We start from the raw sequence: 20,673 nt of genomic DNA, 5'->3' as shown, positions 1-20,673 counted from the left end.
GGCACGATACTGTCCATGAAGTTGGATTTTACGTAGCTACATAGCTCATGCACATTTATGCATTAAGTTAGTATTAGCACCACACTTCCTTTTCTGTAGTGCTCTGGCTTATATGCATTAAATCTACTCTGCCTAGAAAAAAAAAAGTAGTGTCTTTTATCTACAGATTTTGTTATCCTTGCCTTTTGAGTACATTTAGCAAAACAACTGAGTATGAGAACCTGAGATCTTAAATTAAGTCATGAGAGTAGCATGTTGATCCTGTAGTTCTGAAAGACCTTGAACTTATAATTTCCATTTCAGACAATACCTAGAATAATGAGGATGGACAAGGTTTGTGTCCTTTTAGGTATTGCTATCTACTGTCGTGTTAATAGTAATTTGTAATAGTTATTCTCTAGGGCCTTCTTTACTAAAATTTTCTGTGCTATACAGTGTTAATTATGGCTCTTAGGAAGATTTTTTTGTTTGTTTAGGAAACTCGGAATAGCAGTAAATGTCTTGACTCTGCCAGAAACAGGCTGTGGTAAGGGCAAAATGGAACAGTTAGGACTACAGTCTTTGGGAGTTAATTTAAAAATAATAAAACTTATAACGTTCAACTGTGAAAGTAAATTTTTTCCAATATAAATTAGCCTGCTGTTGCCTTGTTAAACTAGCTATGTAGAAAATTCTCAGGCTAAGCCAGTAACAAAGGTAAAGCAGTTCCAACCAGTCTCTATTTTTTAGGGGTGCACTGATAAAGATTTTCTTGGCTGATACTGATAGCCAGTTATTAACCAACCATATCAGCTGATGCCAATCTGATAGCCGGTTGCATTTTAAAGTATGGACATAAATCTTTTCTTTTCTTTTGGTGTGCTCCAGCAGCCTCCTATGTCACAGGTATCAGTGTCTCAGCACTTAAAAATGGTGGTGGTGGATCATCATTGAATGAGCTTTATTTCAAGTGCCACCGCCACCATTTTTAAGCGCTGAGACACTGATACCGCCTTTACCCTGGGAGCCCCGTGCCAGTTGCATGCCTCTGCCTGCCTATCAGTGGGGGGCACAACTTGCCACCCCACTGCTTCCAGGCAGGCAGGGGGCACAGGGCTGGTGCAGGGCTCCTGAGGGAAAAGCAGCAGAGTGGAGAGCCCCATGTACAAATCTGGAGGGGCACATGTTCCCTCATGCCTCCCGCAGGGGTGCATGCAGTGGTGGGGGAGCTTCCCCCCTCCCCAGCTCCCTGGACAAGCCACCCGTGGCTCTGTTCCACTCCCCAGCCTGGCCCTCAATCCCATTGACCACCTTGGCTGGGCAGCGCCTCCAGCCCCTGCCCCACTCCCTCTCTTATCGTAGGGGCTTTGATTTTCCCTCCCCCACACCCCTTCTCCTCCATAGACTTGCAAGCAGGGAGCTGCTCTCCACACTGCCCAGCGGTATTCCTGGCCATGTGCATGCATGTCCCAGCAGCCCCAAGCAGGACCCCCTGCAGGCTACAATGCTGCCCACCTTCAAGGGGAAACCCTTTGTTTCCTGAGGGAACCCAGTCATCCAGGGGCCCTGGCCCCATGGGGTAGAGGGAATGTAGGTGTCCAGGGCCCTGGCCAGAAGGCATAATTATCGGTAAACATTATCAGCTATAATGGCCAAGAAAAGCTGATAGCCAATGTCATTTCCCTTTTATTGGTGCTGATCCAATAGGCAACTGGTATATCAGTGCACCTCTACTATTTTATTAAGAGGGCAGTCTAGAATATTGTATCTTTCTCACATACACTGTGCCTCCAAATAAAACCTACACCTTGTTTTTGGCGGCAAAATGGAGGGGGGGAGGTGAGAGTGGAGAGACTTTTCCAGAGTCATGGCTGACTGGGTCATGTAGAATAAGTCTTTTGGGGAACATAGACTGTCCAGGACGTGTGGCATTGTAGGGGAGATGCTCTTGATGAGACAACAGGCAGCAAAAATTCCTGGTACATCAGGAAATATGTGTTACCTCACCAAGAGTGTTACCTGTAATGCTACATTTCCTGGGATCTTTATGTTCCAAGGACTTACTCTTTCGCACACAATTTAGGGTTCAGACCCTTGCCAGTGTACTAGCAAGGTTGTTAGTTCTTAACTGTAAATAGTTGTTTATATATGTTCCTGTAAAACAAAAAAAGTGTTGTTTCTACATCACAAATTACATCAAGATAATGCCAACAGCTCGCTTGCTACTTCAGGCACAAGCTACAATGATCAGGCAAGAGCTGACTTCTTCTATGGAGGAAGGTGGGGTGGGGAACTCTGGGCCACAGCTGCAAGGTCTAGGGGTAGAAAGCTGGCTTCTCAGATGACTCAGCAGTCTGGGAGGACATTCTAGAATGCAGACAAATGGAAGAAGTATTGCTAAAAAAGTATTGCTTTGTGGGATTAGAAGGACCTGGAGAATGAGATTTGGGGCAGCAGTATCACAGTGAAACAAAAGAGAATCAGGGAGGAAGGAAGAGAAACTTTCTTTTTTTGAGTTCATAGGACACAAATGTCCTCCATAAAAATAAATATGTCCCAAGTCTAAGTGAGGAAAGCAGAAAAGATAGAGATGAGGCACAAGAAACTGGGCTACAGTTGGCAGCAGGGGATTATTAAAATGAGTGCTGTGAAGATGCGAGACCATGGGGGGGTTAGAATGAATAACTGAAAAGCAAGAATGGACTGAGAAGAATCCTCTGTTATGAGTAGATTAGTGGTGCTCAGTCTATGTCCCACAGGCCGGATTTGGCTGACAGAGCTATGGTGTCAGGCCTGTGGGCTTTGCCATGGTCCAGAAATTTGGTGACAGGCAAGCAGTGGTAGCATTAATTAATGTGGCTGTAAGGGTAATGGCAATTAATGTTGCCACTGCTCCCCCACTGAGCAGGGGCCACTGAGGTAGTAGCTTCAGGTACTGCCTTTGGAGGGGAGGGGTGCCATGCAAAAACAGCCACTACTGCAGTGGCAGCTGACTGTACCATCTCCAGTGGCGTGGTGGCAGTCGCTGTTGCCCCAGGTGAGGAGCTACACTGCTACACCTCTGGGGAGCCATGTAGGTAGGGCCTTACCAAATTCACAGCACAAGTGGGTTGTGCTGTAGCTCCTTTTAATCTTGCAGGTTCCCCTATGTGCTCCTCTACTGCTGATTGGTGGAGGGGGTCCCACATGTGACTTGCTCCCAATTGGCAGGGAAGCGAAAACCATGGTTTTAAACATGGAGCTGTTTTTGTCTCCTGCTACTGATTGGCTGAGAGGCCCAAGCAGCCCCATTGCTTGCTGCTGACCGGCAGGGAGGCAAAAACACTGTTTTCACTTCTCTGCTGATCAGATGGGAGCCACAAGTGGGGCCTCTCCAGTAGGTGGCAAGAGGGTGTGTGGGGGAACCTGCAAGATTAAAGGAGCTGCAGTGCAGCCCACTTCTGCCATGAATTCAGTAGGGCCTTAAATATGGGCCAGATAAGATGGCCTGGCACAGTGTGGGTCGGGCAGCACAATACTAGATGTTTATTTTGTTTCTATATTTTATAATAACTTTCTGCATGTGAAGGTATGGAAAGTTGGCTTGGAGCCTTAAGATCTGATGAGAGTATTGAGGCCACTTGTAGCATATTAGAAGGAGTTGAGTGGTATAGTTTTTGTTTACAGCAGTGGTGCTCAGCCTCTTGGACTTGTCGGCCAGATGTGTTGTGTGGGGCTAGTGCACAGGCTGGCTTGGACTCTGTGGGCCCAGCACCTCCCCCCCTGCCACTGCACACCAGGATTGGGTCTTGGGGTGCAGGACACTGCCCCCTTCCTCCTGTGATTCAGGACTGGGCTCCAGGGGCCTGGCATCGACCCTTGCACCCTGGGATTGGGACCTGGGGCCCAGCATCACCCCACCTCTGCCCAGCCCTGCACACTGGTATTGGGCACCTGATTCAGCATGCATTGCTCAGGGCACCCTGTGCATCTGGAAAATTGGCAGCAGGAGAGTGATGCTGCTGTTTCCATGCTACCAAATTTCCAGACCTGTGGGAAGCCTCCTGGGCTGGATCGCACAGGGTTTTGGACCGGATCTTGCCCGTCGACTGGGTGAACACCCCTGGTTTAGAGATGTAACATAAATTGAAATGGAATGTGCCCACCTTAGCAACCCATAAAATGTCAAAAAAGTAATACTGGAACTACAGTCACACGTCCAGGAATTTTCCTGGGCATGTGATTTGCTGCTGTGGATGGAAAGGAAACTGAGTAAACTCCTGTGCACAATACATGAGGGAAAAGGGGGCGTTGCTAAATGTTAAAACTGAGGGTCCTTCTAAAAGGACAGCTGTCAGACAGTTACTTGTACAATATTTCTGTGAACATTGATTAAGAAGCATTAAATGACAGGATCAAAAGATAAGTGCAGGTGCCCTGAATGTACTGTTGATAGCTTGCATGTTGTAATTTATATCTACAAAATGGAAAGGAGCTCACTTTCAAATTTTTTTTTCATGCTTCATTTAAGAAGAGTAGTCCTCCCTCTTTGCAATGGGTAGAACTTCATTGCTAGATAGAAACACAGTTGTTCAAATTGAAAACTTAAATTCTGGAGAAAATGCTAGAGATTTTTTTTTTTTTTTTTGGAAGAAAATAGTTTATTTAGTCAGAACACTGTCTCCTGAACCTAATGAAGGCATTAAGAACACAGTTCATACAAAAGCATGCAACTTTTGAGAGCTATTTGTTTCTTTGGGAAGAAGAATTTTCTACATTTTTGTGATTCGTACTGTCAAATGACCAGCCAGGAGTAAGCTTGTGGTCTGGGTTTGTGTTACCTGGAGCTTATATGATACGAGGAGGCTCTGAAGATGGATTTTCAATACTGCAAGAACTAGATTAACTGTTTACTTTTTATTCATTGGTGGCTATTAAGATGACCAAAAATTCAGTTTTTTTTAGTCTGGAGATCCCTCTTGTTTTATTTGAGAGCCACTGCCTTGCAGGGGTTTTAGAGTAAAACAAGTGTTACTTCCTGTAGAAACTTTTGATCCATCATATAGATAACATGAAAGTTGAAATGAACCTGCTTTGTTTGTTTTTAATTGTAATACAAAAAATCTCTGGACTTCTGCGTGGGTGGGAGGGAGGCAGTCACAGATACTAGACTGGAAGACTGCTTTCAGAGTTGAAATTCAAGGATTTGTATATTTTGGAAGTCTTAAATGAGAAGTTTTTCAGTTTCAGCTTTAAAGGTCTTTCTAACAAAGACAAGCGTTTGGAGTTTTTGAAGTATACACCTGGAAAACTGCTTTGAATATCTGTAGTCTTTCAGATTTGGGTTGTTAAGTATAAAGTTGATCCTCTACAGTGAGATTTTAAAAAGTGGAAATGTAACATATTAAACTTGTACCCTGTATAATAAACTCTCCTCTAGCTAATCCTTAACTGCATCTGGGATGGTTTTGTTTGTGGGTGCAAGTTCCAATTTGCAGTTACTGCATGTGTGTTAAGCACTGAGATTGGTCTGGCAAGTGCATGTCCTGTGTTTGTCCCGTGCTTTGGGATCTGCTATAATGACAGAGAATAATTCACATAAGCATTTAAAAAAAAAAAATCCCCCCCAAATATCCTTATTGGCAAATACTCCTAGTGTTGTATATGTTGGAAAGTATCTGTTTACTTAACTTTCCATGCATTTTATGTCTTTAAGATTCCTGGATATCCCAATCAGCTTCATTCCCTAGGAATCAGAAGCAACCGGGTGTGGATTCTTTATCACCAGTGGCATCACTTCCTAAACAGATTTTCCAGCCTTCTGCCCAGCAGCAACCTTCTAAGCAGGTTAAAGTCACATGTGCAAACTGCAAAAAACCTTTGCAGAAGGGACAGACTGCATACCAGCGGAAAGGATCAGCACACCTATTTTGTTCCACTACTTGCCTTTCATCATTCTCACATAAGCCTGCTCCAAAGAAACTCTGTGTTATGTGCAAAAAGTAAGGGATATGTTATTTTTCCCTAGCTTACTTTTTTGAGATTTAGCAAGGGGGGGGGAGATAAATATAACATGACTTCGTTTGTTTAATAATCTGGGAGGAACCTTAGGGCTAGATAGAAGAGGAAAGGGAAGTGTAGGTGGACCAGTAGATGGGTATGCTTCTGAAGTAGCCTCTCAAGCATATGGAGAGTCTTAACAAAAAGTCCATGGGCTAGGAACTTACTTCCACTGAGCCATCTATGATTTTGAGAGGTCTGTATTGATGGGCTATGCTTTTCAGTGGGCATCTGCAGCATTTTGTATGAGCAGAAGTCTGGAGAATTGAGCCTTGTGGGAAGCAATAGAAAACAACTGAAATAATAAACACAGTTGTTGAAAGTGTAAATTAGGATTTTGGTCTTTTTTGGAGTGAAGTATGTAGACAGTAATGCAGAGTAATGCAGAGATCTAGCGTTAAGTTTATTTAGACATGGGTGATTTAGGATCAGGGTCCAACTTGACATTGACTCATTAAAAGAACTACTTGGAGATTTTCTGCAGTTGTAGTCTAGCAACACTGGCCATACAAAATATCTGTGCTTTTGAATTGCTCAGCCTAAGTATGACCATTATCTTCAATATTCATTCTGTAATTATTTTTCACAATCCAGCACAGTTACATTGCACAGAAATTAATTAAATAATAGATTCTTATGGAGGAAATTAAATGCAGGATGATTGTAAATACTTTTGGTAGAAAACCGTTTTGTTTGCATATCTATAAAAGGAATATTTTTAAAGTATGAGATGAAGCAGTCTCATCATTAATATGCAGTGGGTGTGGTGTTCGCCCAGGACTCCTTTTCATTGTGAATCTTCTGGTAGGCATGCCCATTGGTTTTAATGAAAAGATACTAAGTATGTTTGGATTTCTTTTGAACTGATATATAGTTGTATGACATTTGAATGCATTCAAAAGAGAACTAGTGTGTGTGCGCGCGCATATGTGCACGCATGCACGCTTTTTAATGGGCCAAATGTAGAAAAATATCTATAGATATCAATTATGGAAAGAAAGGTTAGCTGATTTATTGCATGTTCTAGCTCGGGGGCAGGCAATTTTTTCAGGCGGAGGGCCGCTTACCCAGTTTTGGCAAGCCATCAAGGGCCACATGGCTAGTCCCGCCACTTGACAGGTGCCACAGCCCCTGGTTGCCATCTTGGAATTGGAAGTCCTGCCCCCTATCCCCTGACCTTTGCCGCCAGAAGTCCCACCCCTTGCCCCCCTTGGAATTACTTCTTTCAGCAAGGGGTTTTGCCATGTCTGAACCAGAAAGGTACCAAATTATGTTCTAAAAATCAAATGTACTACAACTTTCATTAATTTCATTTCAAAAAACATTTTTGTCCTGATTTACATGTGTTTGTGTAATATACATAGAAGGGATAGTATAATTGTTTAAAATGAAGTCTTACTCTTATAGATGGTGGGAGGGTGGATATAGGGTTTGTGGGGTGTGGGGGAAGGGGTGTGTGTGTGTGTGTGTGTAGGATTTGTGGGGGGTATGGGTGTATGGGTTGGGAGCAGCAGCTGGTTTCCTCCAGTTTCACGTGATATTTCAATCCTTTGTTGAATGCACAAAAAAAATAGGAACTTCAATAGATTTAATATGCAGTGTTCCTGCTATTTATGGGATTTTTTTCATGTGTTTTATTTGGGTTTAGGGGGGCTGTTTGTATGCTGAGAGATGAAGTGGCTTCCAGAGAAAACAAAATTTTCAGAGCCCCCTTAGATATGAGTTTTAGCGAGCTCTCAGGTTCTTCACATACAGCTGCTCGTGGGCCTCAGGTGATTCACCAAGACCTGAAATTTAGGGACTTGCTAAAAACTTGGTATTAAAATCTGCATGACATGATTGTGTAACTTTTAAAAACAGTTTCTAATAAAACTGATTTTTTTTTTTAATTTAAAAATACCAAGGGGATAAAATCCATAATACCAGACTGGCTTAGCTAAAAGTAAAAATAAAAAGGATGGCTTAAAATTGTTCCTACCACTGTTTGGTAAAAAATGTCAATTTTCCTCCCCTTTTTGATTGCAGAATCACAAAATAGTAGTGTTGGAAGGGACTTGAGAAGGTAATCTAGTCCAGCTCAGTTCTGTTATACAAGTAATCAGTAATCCTTTAGCACTCTTTTTTCCAAAAAGCTCTGCTAAGGTCAACTTCCTTTTCCACAAGGACAGATGTATGTGTGTTTTGCCTCTAGTAGAAATACAGGCCTTTTCTAAAGGCAGTCTTTACAGAGTAGTTTGTATCTTCATCGCCTTGCTTGAGAACTTAGAACTGAGTTTGGGATTGTTTTGGGCTATATCCCACTCCAATATGATATTATAACATGCTGTCGTTAGCTTCTAGATCACTTCCTGGCATATATGGCTGAATGACATTTCCAGTATGTTGGTATTACTGAAATGGAACTTTGCCTACTAGAAAAAGGAAGGTGTCATAATGTAGCACCCAATAGGCATTCTCCTGAGACTACTGAAACTTCTTGGGAGCATAGTGCACTGTGTTGATCAGGGCTGGGCAAAATCCAGCCTATGGCAGCTCGACTCTGTTTCCCAGCAGCCTTCCAGCAGCAGCTCCTTTGGCTGTCACTGCCAGACCTGGTCCCAGTGCCTGGGCACTCTGACCTATCCACCCCACACCTGCTTCTGGGGATGGGACCCACAGGGCACTTGGCCAGGTGGCTGGGATGGAGTCATGGGCAGGTGGGGAGTGGTGTCTGGGAGTGAGATGGACAGGCGGGGCCAGGAAGACCCTGGGATCTTGGAGTGGCGACAGTATAGGGCCAGCTGGGAATCTCATGATCCATAGAGACCGGCTGAGAGCCGTGCATGGAGTTGTGTCCAGGACTAGGGCTGGTATTGTTGGGCAGTGACAGTGCAGGGCCAGGGTAGAACTGTGATCCGCTCTCTGCATACCCCTGTTCATGGAACCTGTGCCCGTCGCAGGGGCATGTGGGCAGCGGATCTCAGCTCTGCCCTGGGCCTTGGCCCTGCCTTGTCACCACCCCAAGATCCTGAGGTCTTCCCTTCTCTGTCTGCCTATCTCACTCCTGAACGCTGCTCCCTGTCTGCTTGTGGCCCCATCCTAGCTGCCTGGCTGGGCATCCTGCCCATGCAGGCCCCACCACTGGTTTTGGGCATGGGGCGGATGCACCTGGGTGATTGGGCAATGGTGCTGGGTCCAGCAGTGGCAGCTGAAAGAGCTGGGGCTGCCAGGAAATGGAGTCTGGCTGCCATGCTGCGTGCTGGCTAAAATCTGTCCGCAGGCTGGATCTGGCCCGCAGGCTAGATTTTGTCTACCCCAATGTAGATGAAAATCAAGAGAGTCAAATGCTGGTTGTAGAATTTTTATAATTGCATGTTAATTGGAAAGAGGTTCAAAACCTCTCCTTACTATTTGGATGGTCCAAAAGTAGTGAATTACAACTAGGTCATCCCTATTCCTATTAATGCTCTGGAACTTTTTATTGAATTACTCCCTTTTTTAAATGCTTTATTGAAATATGCAGCCAGACCAGGTAAATTGAGGGTGGGGTTTTGTTCTTAAAATTTCTGGCTGTGGCTGAAAATAATATTTTTAGAGCCCTATGTAAAAAAAAAACAAAAAAACCCCAAAAAAACTCTAGAATAATAGGTTTCTGAAGGGCAAATAATAGGTGCTATTTGTTGACCAACTTGCTTAATTTTTATATAAAATTGTTTAGTACTATATTAAGAAAAAATAAATAAAAATGTTAGTTAACATTTTAATCTTCTGAGTGCAATAAAGTAAACCAAGATTAGAATTACACAGCTAATGACTGCCCACTCATGCAGACTGCTAGTTCTTTAATACTGGAAGTGCTTTAGAGACTTGGAAATAGTTGCTCAACATTGGAAGTAATTGATAAAGATGGGGTGGACTATAAATAAATAAATAATTTCCTTTTGCGTATGCAGAAGTATTACGTTTTCTTCTATAGGATCCACCTGGAATATTTAATGTACCATTATGGTAGTGTTGAAGTGATGATTCAATGTTGCATGATGGTCCAGGAATATGCAAGAGTCAAGAATTCTTGTGGGTAACATTTTTTTATTGGACCAGTGCATAATTGGGATAGACAAGCTTTCAGGTATCACAGTACCCTTCTTCAGGTCTCTGGGAGAGAACCAGGTACAGTGGAGCTAAAGAACAGATGGAGAAAAAAAAAAGACCAGATGGAAAAAAAAAGCTAACAGGAGAGATGCAGTAATGAAAGAACAAGATCCTTCAGGAGGATTGTTATCACCTGTGAAGTGGAGAGATTAGTGATCTTGGGGTAGATGATAAAGGGCCAGGAAGTCATTTTCCATGTTAAGTCTCTGGTACTACAGGCTAATGAATTTTTCTTCCCAAGCTCCTCTTTCAAAGGTGTTTGGTAGATTTCCTTTGTGGGTCAGAAGGAGTGATTTTTTTTTTTTCCTGTGAAAATGTTCTCCTACTTGTGTTCTGGTGTTTTGGGCTGCTGACAGATGTGGGGTGGGGGAAATAAAATGCTTTACCAGAAGAGGCAGTACGCAAGTTCAACCCCGGCTTCTCAGCGTCTGTATAGATTGGGCGCTTTGTTGTTTTTATTTAAAGCGATTCACTCTGCTATCAGATAAAAGTGCCAAAAAAGCTGAAAGCTGAAGCGCCTGATCTATACAGACATTGGGCAAGTGGGCCAAGCTAATGCAGTGCCTGTTCTGGGCATGCGCTGGGATCGGTGTGGGGCATGCTGAGTTTAAAGTCAAGCGCTGTTTTGTTTTAGGATTTTTTACATTTGTAAGCAGCCATTGCGATCATTCTGATTTCACCCACGTAATTTGCCATGAATCCAAGCAAGCAGTTTGTCTAATAAATATTGCCCACAAGAATTGTTGCCTTTCACATAATGTAGTTAGTCATAGAGATGTGTTTATTCAACTAAATACTACTTAGCTTAAGAAAAATGGTGATAGAGAAAACAATAAGGTGATTTCATATTCCTCCTGTATTCCGCAGAGATAGACTTGACAATCAAACTGCTCCAAAATCTATTTAAGATCTTAGCATTAAAATTGCTTGGTGGGGAAAAGCAGTTATTAACTGTTAATTTTTTTTTAAAGTTATGCTAGAGTTCTTTGTCTTTCAGAGATATAACAACAATGAAAGGTACCATTGTTGCTCAAGTTGATTCGAGTGAGTCCTTCCAGGAATTTTGCAGTACATCATGTTTGTCCTTCTATGAAGATAAACAGAATCCCTCAAAAGGAGCTTTGAATAAATCAAGATGCACTATCTGTGGTAAACTGACTGAGGTCTGGTTGATTTTTTTTCTTCTTCTCTTATTTAGCATAAATCACTTTTTGGTATAGAACATTGAAAAAAGTAAGCCACTTTTATAAATGTCCTAGTATTTTTGTGTTCATATGTTTTGTATCTTTGTATTTGTGATAGCTAGGTTAAGTATTTTTAACAGTTTTATTTTTCTTTTCCTCTTCATTTGTATTTGTTAATGTTAAGGAAAATTAGAAAAAAATAGTTGTTAATCTAAGTCAGTTATGCATCACTAATGGCTATTATGTATTGCGGGCCCTATTCGATTCGGATTCGGCCCGAATTGGGGACAGTGATTTGATTCGTTGATTCGGGTCACTGTTCCTGATTCAGGTTTCATGCCGATTCGGAGAATCAGTGATTTGGACACATACACAGCTTTAAAAGTTTTTTTTCTACATACCTTGAGGTACCAGCATGGCTTGTGACTGCTACAATGCTGGGGCAGATGAAGTGTCCCACGGGGGGAGGGTGGGGGCCTCTCCATGTGCTCGGCGGTGAACCTGGAAGTGGGCCAGAAGTACTTCCAGTCCACTTCCGGGTCTGCTGGGGAGAGTACTAGGGGACCCTCTGTGCCCCCTGGCTTGGTGATCAGCTGCAGGGGGACCCTGGGTGCCCCTCCAGACCCAGGAGGCACCAGTCACCAAGCTGGGGAGCATGCGGGGGGGCCCCCCCCCCGCATGCTCCCCAGTGGACCTGGAAGTGGACTGAAAGTGCTTCTGGCCCACTTCCGGGTCCACTGCCAAGTGCTCTGGGGACCCCCCTGCGCTGCTGTGGGGTGCTCCATCCAACCCCCAGCATCACAGCATTCACGAGCCCCTGCTACCTAGATGTATGCAGAAAAAAACATTTAAAGCTATCTCTATATCCAAATCTCCGAACCTTTCCAAATTGATTTGGAGGGTTCCAAGTCAATTCAGAGAGATTAAAGGGTCCTCTGATTCGATTCCGGTTCAGAGATTCAGCCACTGAATTGTGCCGAATCTCCGCCTAATTGGATCGGGGACCAAAGCTTCGCACAATCCTAGTATTTGTACAGCTACCATTTAATAGTTCGCCCTCGTTGCTTATTGTTGTAAAATTTCTCTTTAGACAGCTAGTAATTTTACGAAGCTCAGGAAACTTTAGGAAAACCAGAAATTGTGTTCTGCTCCTTTCATATTTTGGTTTTCAGTAGTTATTTTGAGGATCTTTGTTTAGCTAGGGGTAAATACTAGCCAGTACACTACATACAAATGTTAGCATTCAAAAAATGAAGGCTTTATTATTGCATGTTTTGGAGAATCCTTTTGAGTAAAAATTTTTACAGCTAGAATTTACAGTGTTTGCTGTACAACATTTGCAGTATTGCTTTCTGGGTGCAAACACAGGGCCTGTCTTATATGGGAAAGTGCAGTGTATTTGTCCCAAGTCAGTGATGTAAATTAAAGACACAATTGAGTGACCTGTCCAGCAAACTGCCAGCATGGTAAAATTGTGTAATCCCTTTTTCATGGGTAGCCTTTGTGAATTCTGTCCTGTGACCTATGACTCCAGTGTCACAGAAACATCTGGGTCCAGAATTTTGCCTAGAGATTGGAAGCTGACCCAAATAGAGAGATATGCAACCACCATGTTGTTTCAAATGCATCTGTGAGCATGTAATTTAGGTAGCCAATTAAATTAATGCTATACTTAAAACTTTTGTTGAATACAGTCATTGCCTGGTCCACTAGTTCTTGGCAGTAACTTTTTGTTTGTTGATGATTTTTTTTTTTCTTTTCAGATTCGTCATGAAGTTAGCTTTAAAAACATGACTCATAAGCTGTGTAGTGACCACTGCTTCAATAGATACAGAATGGCGAATGGTTTAATAATGAATTGCTGTGAACATTGTGGGGAATACTTGCCCAGTAAAGGAGCTGGAAACAATATCCTTACTATAGATGGTCAGCAGAAAAGATTCTGCTGCCAAAACTGCGTTGGTGAATACAAACAGGTAACTTTCTGTTTATAAGAAATTAAATTTATCCTACAAATTAAAAAACAAGCCTATACACAAATGCTGCCAAAACCCATTCTGTTACTGATTTAACTTGGGGTTTGCTTGAAACCAGCCAAAGACAATAATATGAACAAGTTTTGAAGCTGAACAATAATATGAACAAGCTTTCAAGATGGAAGTGCTTAGCTCACGTGTGATTAGGGTTGGCGCTCATTCCTAAAACTTCTGTTATGAAAGGAAAGCTTGTACTTAAACCAAAATTCCAATACCATAAAATTTTCTGAAGAGAATTGTTCTCTTTTAATGCACCTTCAATTATTAATACAATAGTGATGAGCAAAACGCCCCACACACATGCCAACCATGCTTCCCCTATTTATTTATGGAAGCTCACTTGAATAATGATTTAGAAGAGCAGAGAAAGCTAAGTGTGTCAGACATTTTGGCTGGACCTGGTTGTCATAGCTCTCAATCACATACCATTTACACATTGAGTATATCTGTGCCTTATTGCCTTCCTTCCAGTTGTACAGTTCCCCAGGTCTGAAGCTAGGATTTACCGTTATTACTTCCTGTGTTGGGGTTATGAGATTTTCATTCTGTCTTTACTTGGCTTCCAGGTACTCCCAACATTTTTAGCTTTCTATACTTTTTTTTTTTTAAGTCCAGCCCAAAATGAACTTCTTCTGAATAATATTCTTTTTGCACTTTTGCTTTTGAACAGATCACATTAGGGCAAACTAAACGTAATGTTGGTCAAGCTATTTCATGTTGTAGTCAGTTAATTCACAACCGGTGTTCCTGAAGTTGGGATATATTCTGGAAATTGTTTTTCATAGTGTGCATCTTGTCATGGTGACCTAGTATATGGAGTGTTAAGCTTGTAGGGTCTGTGTTTTTACTACTTTTGAGAAGATATATCTGTATTTTCATTTGAGAGTTTCTTTACTTTGGGAGTCTAATCTTTTCAAACATAAGGTGATGTATTTATTATTTTACTACGGCTGCTTTGGGATAGTGGTGTGTCAACCCATACTGAGGATCCTTCATCATTTCTTTCTATATCAAGAAACTTGGTATCAAATTTTAAAAGGTTTCATAATGTGATCTGTATTTGAATGCTAAGTGCTGCTAATTTTATTTTTTTTCCTTGTGCTTTTGCAATACCCAAGCAATACTTTTGAAAATGTATTATATGTATAAATAGCATAACTGAAAGCATAACATGAGCCTTGTTGTTTTATCACAGAGCAAAACCAAAAGGGGCAGAATAGGTTTTTCAAGATACTAAAAACATAGGCATGCACGGAAGCCATGGAAAGACTTGGAGAAACCTTGAATAAGCTCTCTTGAAGGAACAAAAAAGACAAGATTAACTTTGAACCTGGGACTTTCCCACAGAACCAAAAAATGCATTGCTGAAATGCCATGTGAGCATGGAATTATGAGTGGTGAAATGACAAATCTGCATCTTCTATACATGATAGAAAACACTGTGCAGTCTTTAGATATTTTTGTACTATTGTGTGTAGACACATTTGAAAAAGAGGTGACATGGCATTGATGGGAAGTTGTATGCCAGAGTGTGATAGTGGGAGATTAGCATTATTAGGAAGTTTCACTATTAGTAGTGGGTATTATGCATTAGCATGAAGTTAAGTGAATCTTAATGTTTTTTTTTAATGCTGTATCCATTGCCAGTAGCAGACTTTTGTACTAACAAAGCCTAACTTCTGTTGTGATACTTTGTTGCCCTTGGACAGAGTGGGTCAGGGAATTGTAATGGGCTGTGAAAAATTTAATTTCTAGTGGTTTAACAGTGGGATTGATAGTGACCAAACTTAATTCATAGTCAGGTTTTCAAATGTAATTGACACAGCAGTTGGTTAATAGTATTTAAAAGTATTGTTTAAATGAAAACAAGGGCATCTTACATGTTTCCCAGACTGTCAGGGCTACAACAGCACACCAACCCTGCTGCTGGTTTAAAAGAGGCATGCCCCAAAATTTATTATAATTGCTTCCAGTGTGTCTTTGGTATGGGTGGCAAGGCAACTTGGAACTGAATTAATTTTTATAACAACTCCTTGTCTAGCAGTGAGCATTTACGTTTTTAAATTGCTTTTGAAGAAATCGTGGGTAATTTGGTGTGTCTGGTATTTTTTGACAGATGGGTACAACTAGGTAGTCTTATTCAGCAATAAGATTTTTAAAGTGAATATGTTTAAAATTTCTTTAAAAAACCTAGTTTAGACAATGGAAACCTCATTGCCCATTGCAGTCACTGCTAGCAATGGGTACTTATAGGTAAAATGTAGCTTACTTTTATACAGTAGTTCTAGTTCTCTTTTTTGAAAGGCTTTGTTTGTTTGTTTGTTTGATTTATATTTACTTTAAAGAAGAGTGCAGCTTGGGAAAGAAAAGGGAGGACTTCTTCTCTAATTTTTAATCCTTCCTGTGTAGAAACAGTAATACAGGAAGAGGTGGGGAAACATATAGCCACACCTATGTCATACAGCTATTTTATCATTTGTGTAGTATAACAAATATTTCTAGTGAATATATTCCTCCTATGGTCAAGAAATTGTTTAATAAATAGGTCTCTTGCTGTGAGGTTTGTATAAAACAATGTTATACTCCAATCAGTTTCTTTTAAAATGTAGTTGTAATAAACTAGAACTGATGCATAATTTTTGTATCTACCTACATACTTAATCCATATTTGTGAAATAAATACTTTAAAAAAACTGTTTTTGAACTAGTAGTCTTCATAATTTATCACGTACAGTCTTTTTTTCTTAGACACAGAAATGAAATTGTTCACAGAATAAAATAATTATGGCTTCTGGATGGCGGAATGGTTGTGGAGAGTGAGGGCAAATGGGTCATGATTTGATATGGGGGTATCTCTGTTCTTTACGCTACAATATATTGGTGGGGAAGACAGGATAAAAGGAGACAGTGCTATTCTTGATCTGGAGAGACATTAAATATTCAGAAGTACCAGATTCTCATTTTCAAATTGGTTATTTTATATATTTTATATTACCTGGGTTCCTGAATCCAATTTCCAAAGACAGTTTAAGTCAGTAATGCTTTTGTTTCTTTTGAAAATTCTATCATTCAGGTTGTATACTAAGGAGATGATAACTGCTCCCTCCTAATAGAGCACTGGTGAAGCTGGCATATGACTGAGTGCTTCTGTGACTGAAAGATACCAAGTAAACTAAAAAGAAACTGGTGAAAAGTAATAAATGAATTAGTGGAAGAAATTACGTATGAGGGAAGAATGGAAGCCATAATAGGTAGACAAACCTATTGAAGTGTTATTCTTTACAAGTACTTAAAGTTTGTTAACATTCAGGAGGGAAACCAAGTATTTATGGTGGCACAAATGGGTATATTTAAGAACTCGTATACCATCAACTGAGTTTATGCTATGGGTGCTGTTCTGCTGATGCTTTAACTATGGTGATAAGCATCAAGTTAGCTGGGCCCCTTGCTATGCATTTAGTTCAACAGGAAGAAGGTAGCATTCTGCTGTCAGCTTTACACGAGCTCCCTGACACAACAGGAGCTCAGTTGGTAGAAGCTGTGTCTTGTGAGCAGAGCAGCATCTACGCTAGGGGTTCACTAGTGAACCTATATTGCCCATGGGTTGTGATATGTCTATGCCTCTAGCTGACAAAGGTCTGTGGGTGGCTTTTTATAATATAAGTACTGCTAAAAAAACTAATGTAGGTGAAATATCTGGAAAACTCCCCTGAAAGCATCTGTTAGACTTGGAAGAGTACTTTAAGGTTAGGAGATCCTAAATTAACCCTTTTTAGTTTTACGGAAGTTAAAATTCTTCAGCCTTGAGAGAGGCAAGAAGCAACTCCAAGAGTGTCTCTAGAGAGGAAAATGGTTAACCAAAGAAAACAAGATAATATCTACAGGGGAGTCTTTTAAATTATTGCCAAGAGCAACTGAAGGAAAAACTGAGTAACATTATTTACAGGTAATCTTTTACCCTATTACCCATTTGAGCAGATACTACCTATAGTTCATTTCTAGAATCAGTAATCTCATTTATACCTTTACCACAGGTTGAAATAAAACCCAAACATATCTATTGTACAGTTGTATTTAAGAAGATAAATAGTGTCTTGTTCTAGTTTATTTGGTCCTCTTACGAATATTTATGTTCCTTATTTTTGCTAACTGGTCAGTAGAATTTCTCAAGAAACTTGCTGTCCCTGATTGTCTTGGGTTGCTAGTAGGTTTGGGGTGCTGGCTTGGCAGGCTTATTCTTGGTCATAAATCAGTGGCATTGTTTTGATCACACTACTTTTAACCTTAGCTGTACCTTAACTTTAGCTAGCTCAAGTTAAAATGGGTTGAATTCTGCTTGTGCTTAATTTGATTAGATCCTAACCCTCACTTTTATGCTGCTGTATTGCTGGCCTGACTACCAGTTTTTTCCTCCTCTCTAAATCCTTGCATGAACTGACACTTAATGCTATATCAGAGTACCCATTTAGTATTTTGATTTTTGGCTTTCTTTTCATACATGTAGTGTTCCTTCTTTTGCTGTTTGCTGCTTAGAGCATGTATTTGAACCCAGTTGTCCTAGGTTTTTCTGAGAAATAGTGGTATGGGTGTGCTCCTGGGGAAAGGGGGAGAGAGCCGCAGTCTTAATAAGATTATTCTAAAATGCTGTTCTTCCCAGTTGCAGTGAGGGCCAACTGAGGGAGTCCACCCTGAATGGGGATTTCTAAGTGAGAAGTCACAGTCCTACTTCATCTAATGAAACCTTTCCTCGCATGCTGTTGAAAATAGTAAATCTGAGACAGGAACACTTTGATTTATTTCCTTGTTTCAATATTGTTTTAAGCAAAAACTCCACAGCATGTGTATTTCCAGCGTAAAAAGTATACAAACAAGCTTTCTAGTTGTCCACTTGCATATTGTACTTGTTCAAAAGGAATTGTTGTCAAGCTCTTTCCCCTTTACTTATTCATCTATAATTTTCCCCACTTGCCGCTTATCACTTTTTAAATTCTGTTCTGTTCTGTTCTGTTCAGCAGTCTCCCTTCTTAAACTTCTGGCTCTTCTGACTTTCACTTGGGGAAGTTGTTAGGGACAGTGTCCAGACAGCATCATGCACATAATTCTGCATCTGATGTGATTGATCATTGTATTGTTTTGCATGGATCCATAAATATTTGCTTTTCAGACTATTACTGACAATTTTTTTTCTGCATCTGGCTGTGAGACCCTCTTGAACACTACACTGCCTTGGTAGGGCAATGAGAATTACGACCACCCAATCTTCCAGTTTTGTCTGCTGGTGCCAACAACAGGAGGGTAAGGTAATAGGGTTATAGTAAAGGGAAATCTGAAGTATTCTTATGTCTGTACATCAGCTTGAGAGAAACTACTATTTTATCCTTATTTGTGTGGTCAGTGTCAATTTATTTCTATGGGTAACATAAGGGAAAATGGAACTTCTTTCTTGGGGTGGTAGGGTGTGGAGGGGAAGTGTCCCCCTCCCTTGATGTTTCAGGATGACATGTACAAAATGTATATCCAGAAATATGGGCTTGATCCTTTTGCCTCCTCCACCTCTCTTCAGTTGCAGTCATGTTTCTGTTTCCCATCCAATTTTAGCCCTAAAAGGTTGCAAGCTCTGGCAGTTCTGCTTGTTGCTCAAGACTAGCACTGTCCTGCATCATATCAAACCTGGCGCTTTTCCACATAACTTGTGCAATTTATTTTCTCAGGCTACCATAGAGGCCAAACTTATACCCACCCTAGGTCTTCAAAGGCCCTTTCTTCTGTCTTTGAGCATCTTTCCATTAATTGTCTTCCCCTGTCTGTCTTAGACTTGTTTACTACAAGCTGCCTCCTTATGATTATTCCTCAGAAGCTCTGTAGACTTATGTGGGCATGGATTTCTTCCTTGTTTCTACATAGTCCGTCATCTTTTCCCACCACTACCCTCGCTGTTACCAGCATGATGAGCTTTTTTTGTTCCTTTGCTGCTAAGAGATCTATTATTTCCCTTGGTGATAAAATTAGTTAGTAAATCCACTACTTGGAGATGACCTTACTAGGATTTCAACACCATTTCAAGTGGTTTTCCAAGCCCTTAATATTAATGGAGAGCTGCTTTCAAGAATCAGCTTTTAACTGATGCCTTTCCCCTTGGCAGCTTCTAAAACCTATGCTTTGTCACTACAAAATTCAATGTTGCATTTAAATTGAGGGGGAGAATTAAAATGTGGAAAAAATCACAGTGGGCACATCTACATGAGACATTTAGTGCAGAGTAGACTAATTAGCTCCACAGTAAACATTTTGGGATCTACACATGCGGTCCTATTAGGCTGCAGGAAACTAATAAGAACTGTAGCAAGGTAGTACTTATAAATACAAGTACTGTCCTGCTGCGGAGTTGTTGTACACAGCGACCGACGTATAGATGCTGAGGCAGCTGGCTAGGGCACAGGGATGCTTCAGTGAGGGTGCTGCCTGCTTGCTAGCCCTACATAGGAGTACTCTTGTGCCCCAGCCAGCCCCTCTGCAGCACACTGAGCCAGCTCGGAACAGCCGTAGGCTGGCAGGCTGTCCCCCCAGGTCCCCTGCCAGCCACTGCTCTGACCTGGCTCAATGTGCTGCAGAGGGGACACGTGTAAATGTGGCACCTGGAAGCAGTAAATTCTGATTTGATAAGCTTATTGTGCTGGAGATTGTGTTGCATGAATATGCACATATAGACATGTCCAACAATTACTGAAATTAAGTTTATTTGCATGTTTAATAAAATCTTCATTTCTAATTTATTTTTAATGGATTCAAAGCTGGGTGGGTGAGCTATAGAAGGAATTGGTAGATTGATCTAACTTAGGTGTCAGTTTTGCATTATTCACCTCCTTTGTACCAGTCAGTGTTTCAGGTTTTATTCAGATGTTGTCTTCATTAGGAGACTAAGAAATGGTTCCTGGACTTTCAAGTTCCTCACGGTGTATAGCCTCTCAAATAAACAGTGACAATTTGAAAAATTATTCTATATCCTTATGTATTTATGGGCTCTACAGCAGTTAGGGGTGAGCTGGTGAAACTTCTGTATTTTCTTTCTAGCTCACCTCCTAAAGTGTCTTAATATCTACACTTCTACAAACGCATACAACACATATGTCTACTACTTCTGTGGACAGATGCCCTGGAGTCATCAATTGAAGAAAGAATCTGTTGCATTCTTCATCCCATACTCCCACTCTGGTTATGTACATCTCCACTATTCTTGGTCTCTGAGACCCTTGATATCCAGTCCCTGAAGATAGTATCTTGTTTTCTCAATCCCCTTCTCCCCT

General features: G+C 41.1%; 1 protein-coding gene across 10 annotated transcripts in view; it reads left to right on the top strand.

The window, feature by feature from the left end:
* ZMYM2 (zinc finger MYM-type containing 2) overlaps positions 1 to 20,673 on the top strand; it is a 160,583-nt gene that overhangs the window by 64,967 nt on the left and 74,943 nt on the right. For all 10 annotated transcript variants that reach the window (XM_019481976.2, XM_059720653.1, XM_019481977.2 and 7 more), the window contains 3 exons: positions 5,675 to 5,960; positions 11,147 to 11,312; positions 13,097 to 13,309. In XM_019481976.2, coding sequence (XP_019337521.2) covers positions 5,675 to 5,960; positions 11,147 to 11,312; positions 13,097 to 13,309 — 665 coding nt within the window. The remainder of the gene's footprint in view (positions 1 to 5,674; positions 5,961 to 11,146; positions 11,313 to 13,096; positions 13,310 to 20,673) is intronic.

Source organism: Alligator mississippiensis, chromosome 1 (assembly GCF_030867095.1).
Source record: "Alligator mississippiensis isolate rAllMis1 chromosome 1, rAllMis1, whole genome shotgun sequence".
In the NCBI taxonomy this organism is placed as follows: domain Eukaryota; kingdom Metazoa; phylum Chordata; order Crocodylia; family Alligatoridae; genus Alligator; species Alligator mississippiensis.
The sequence above is the reverse complement of the archived record's forward strand: the minus strand, read 5'-3'. Positions and strand labels throughout refer to the sequence as shown.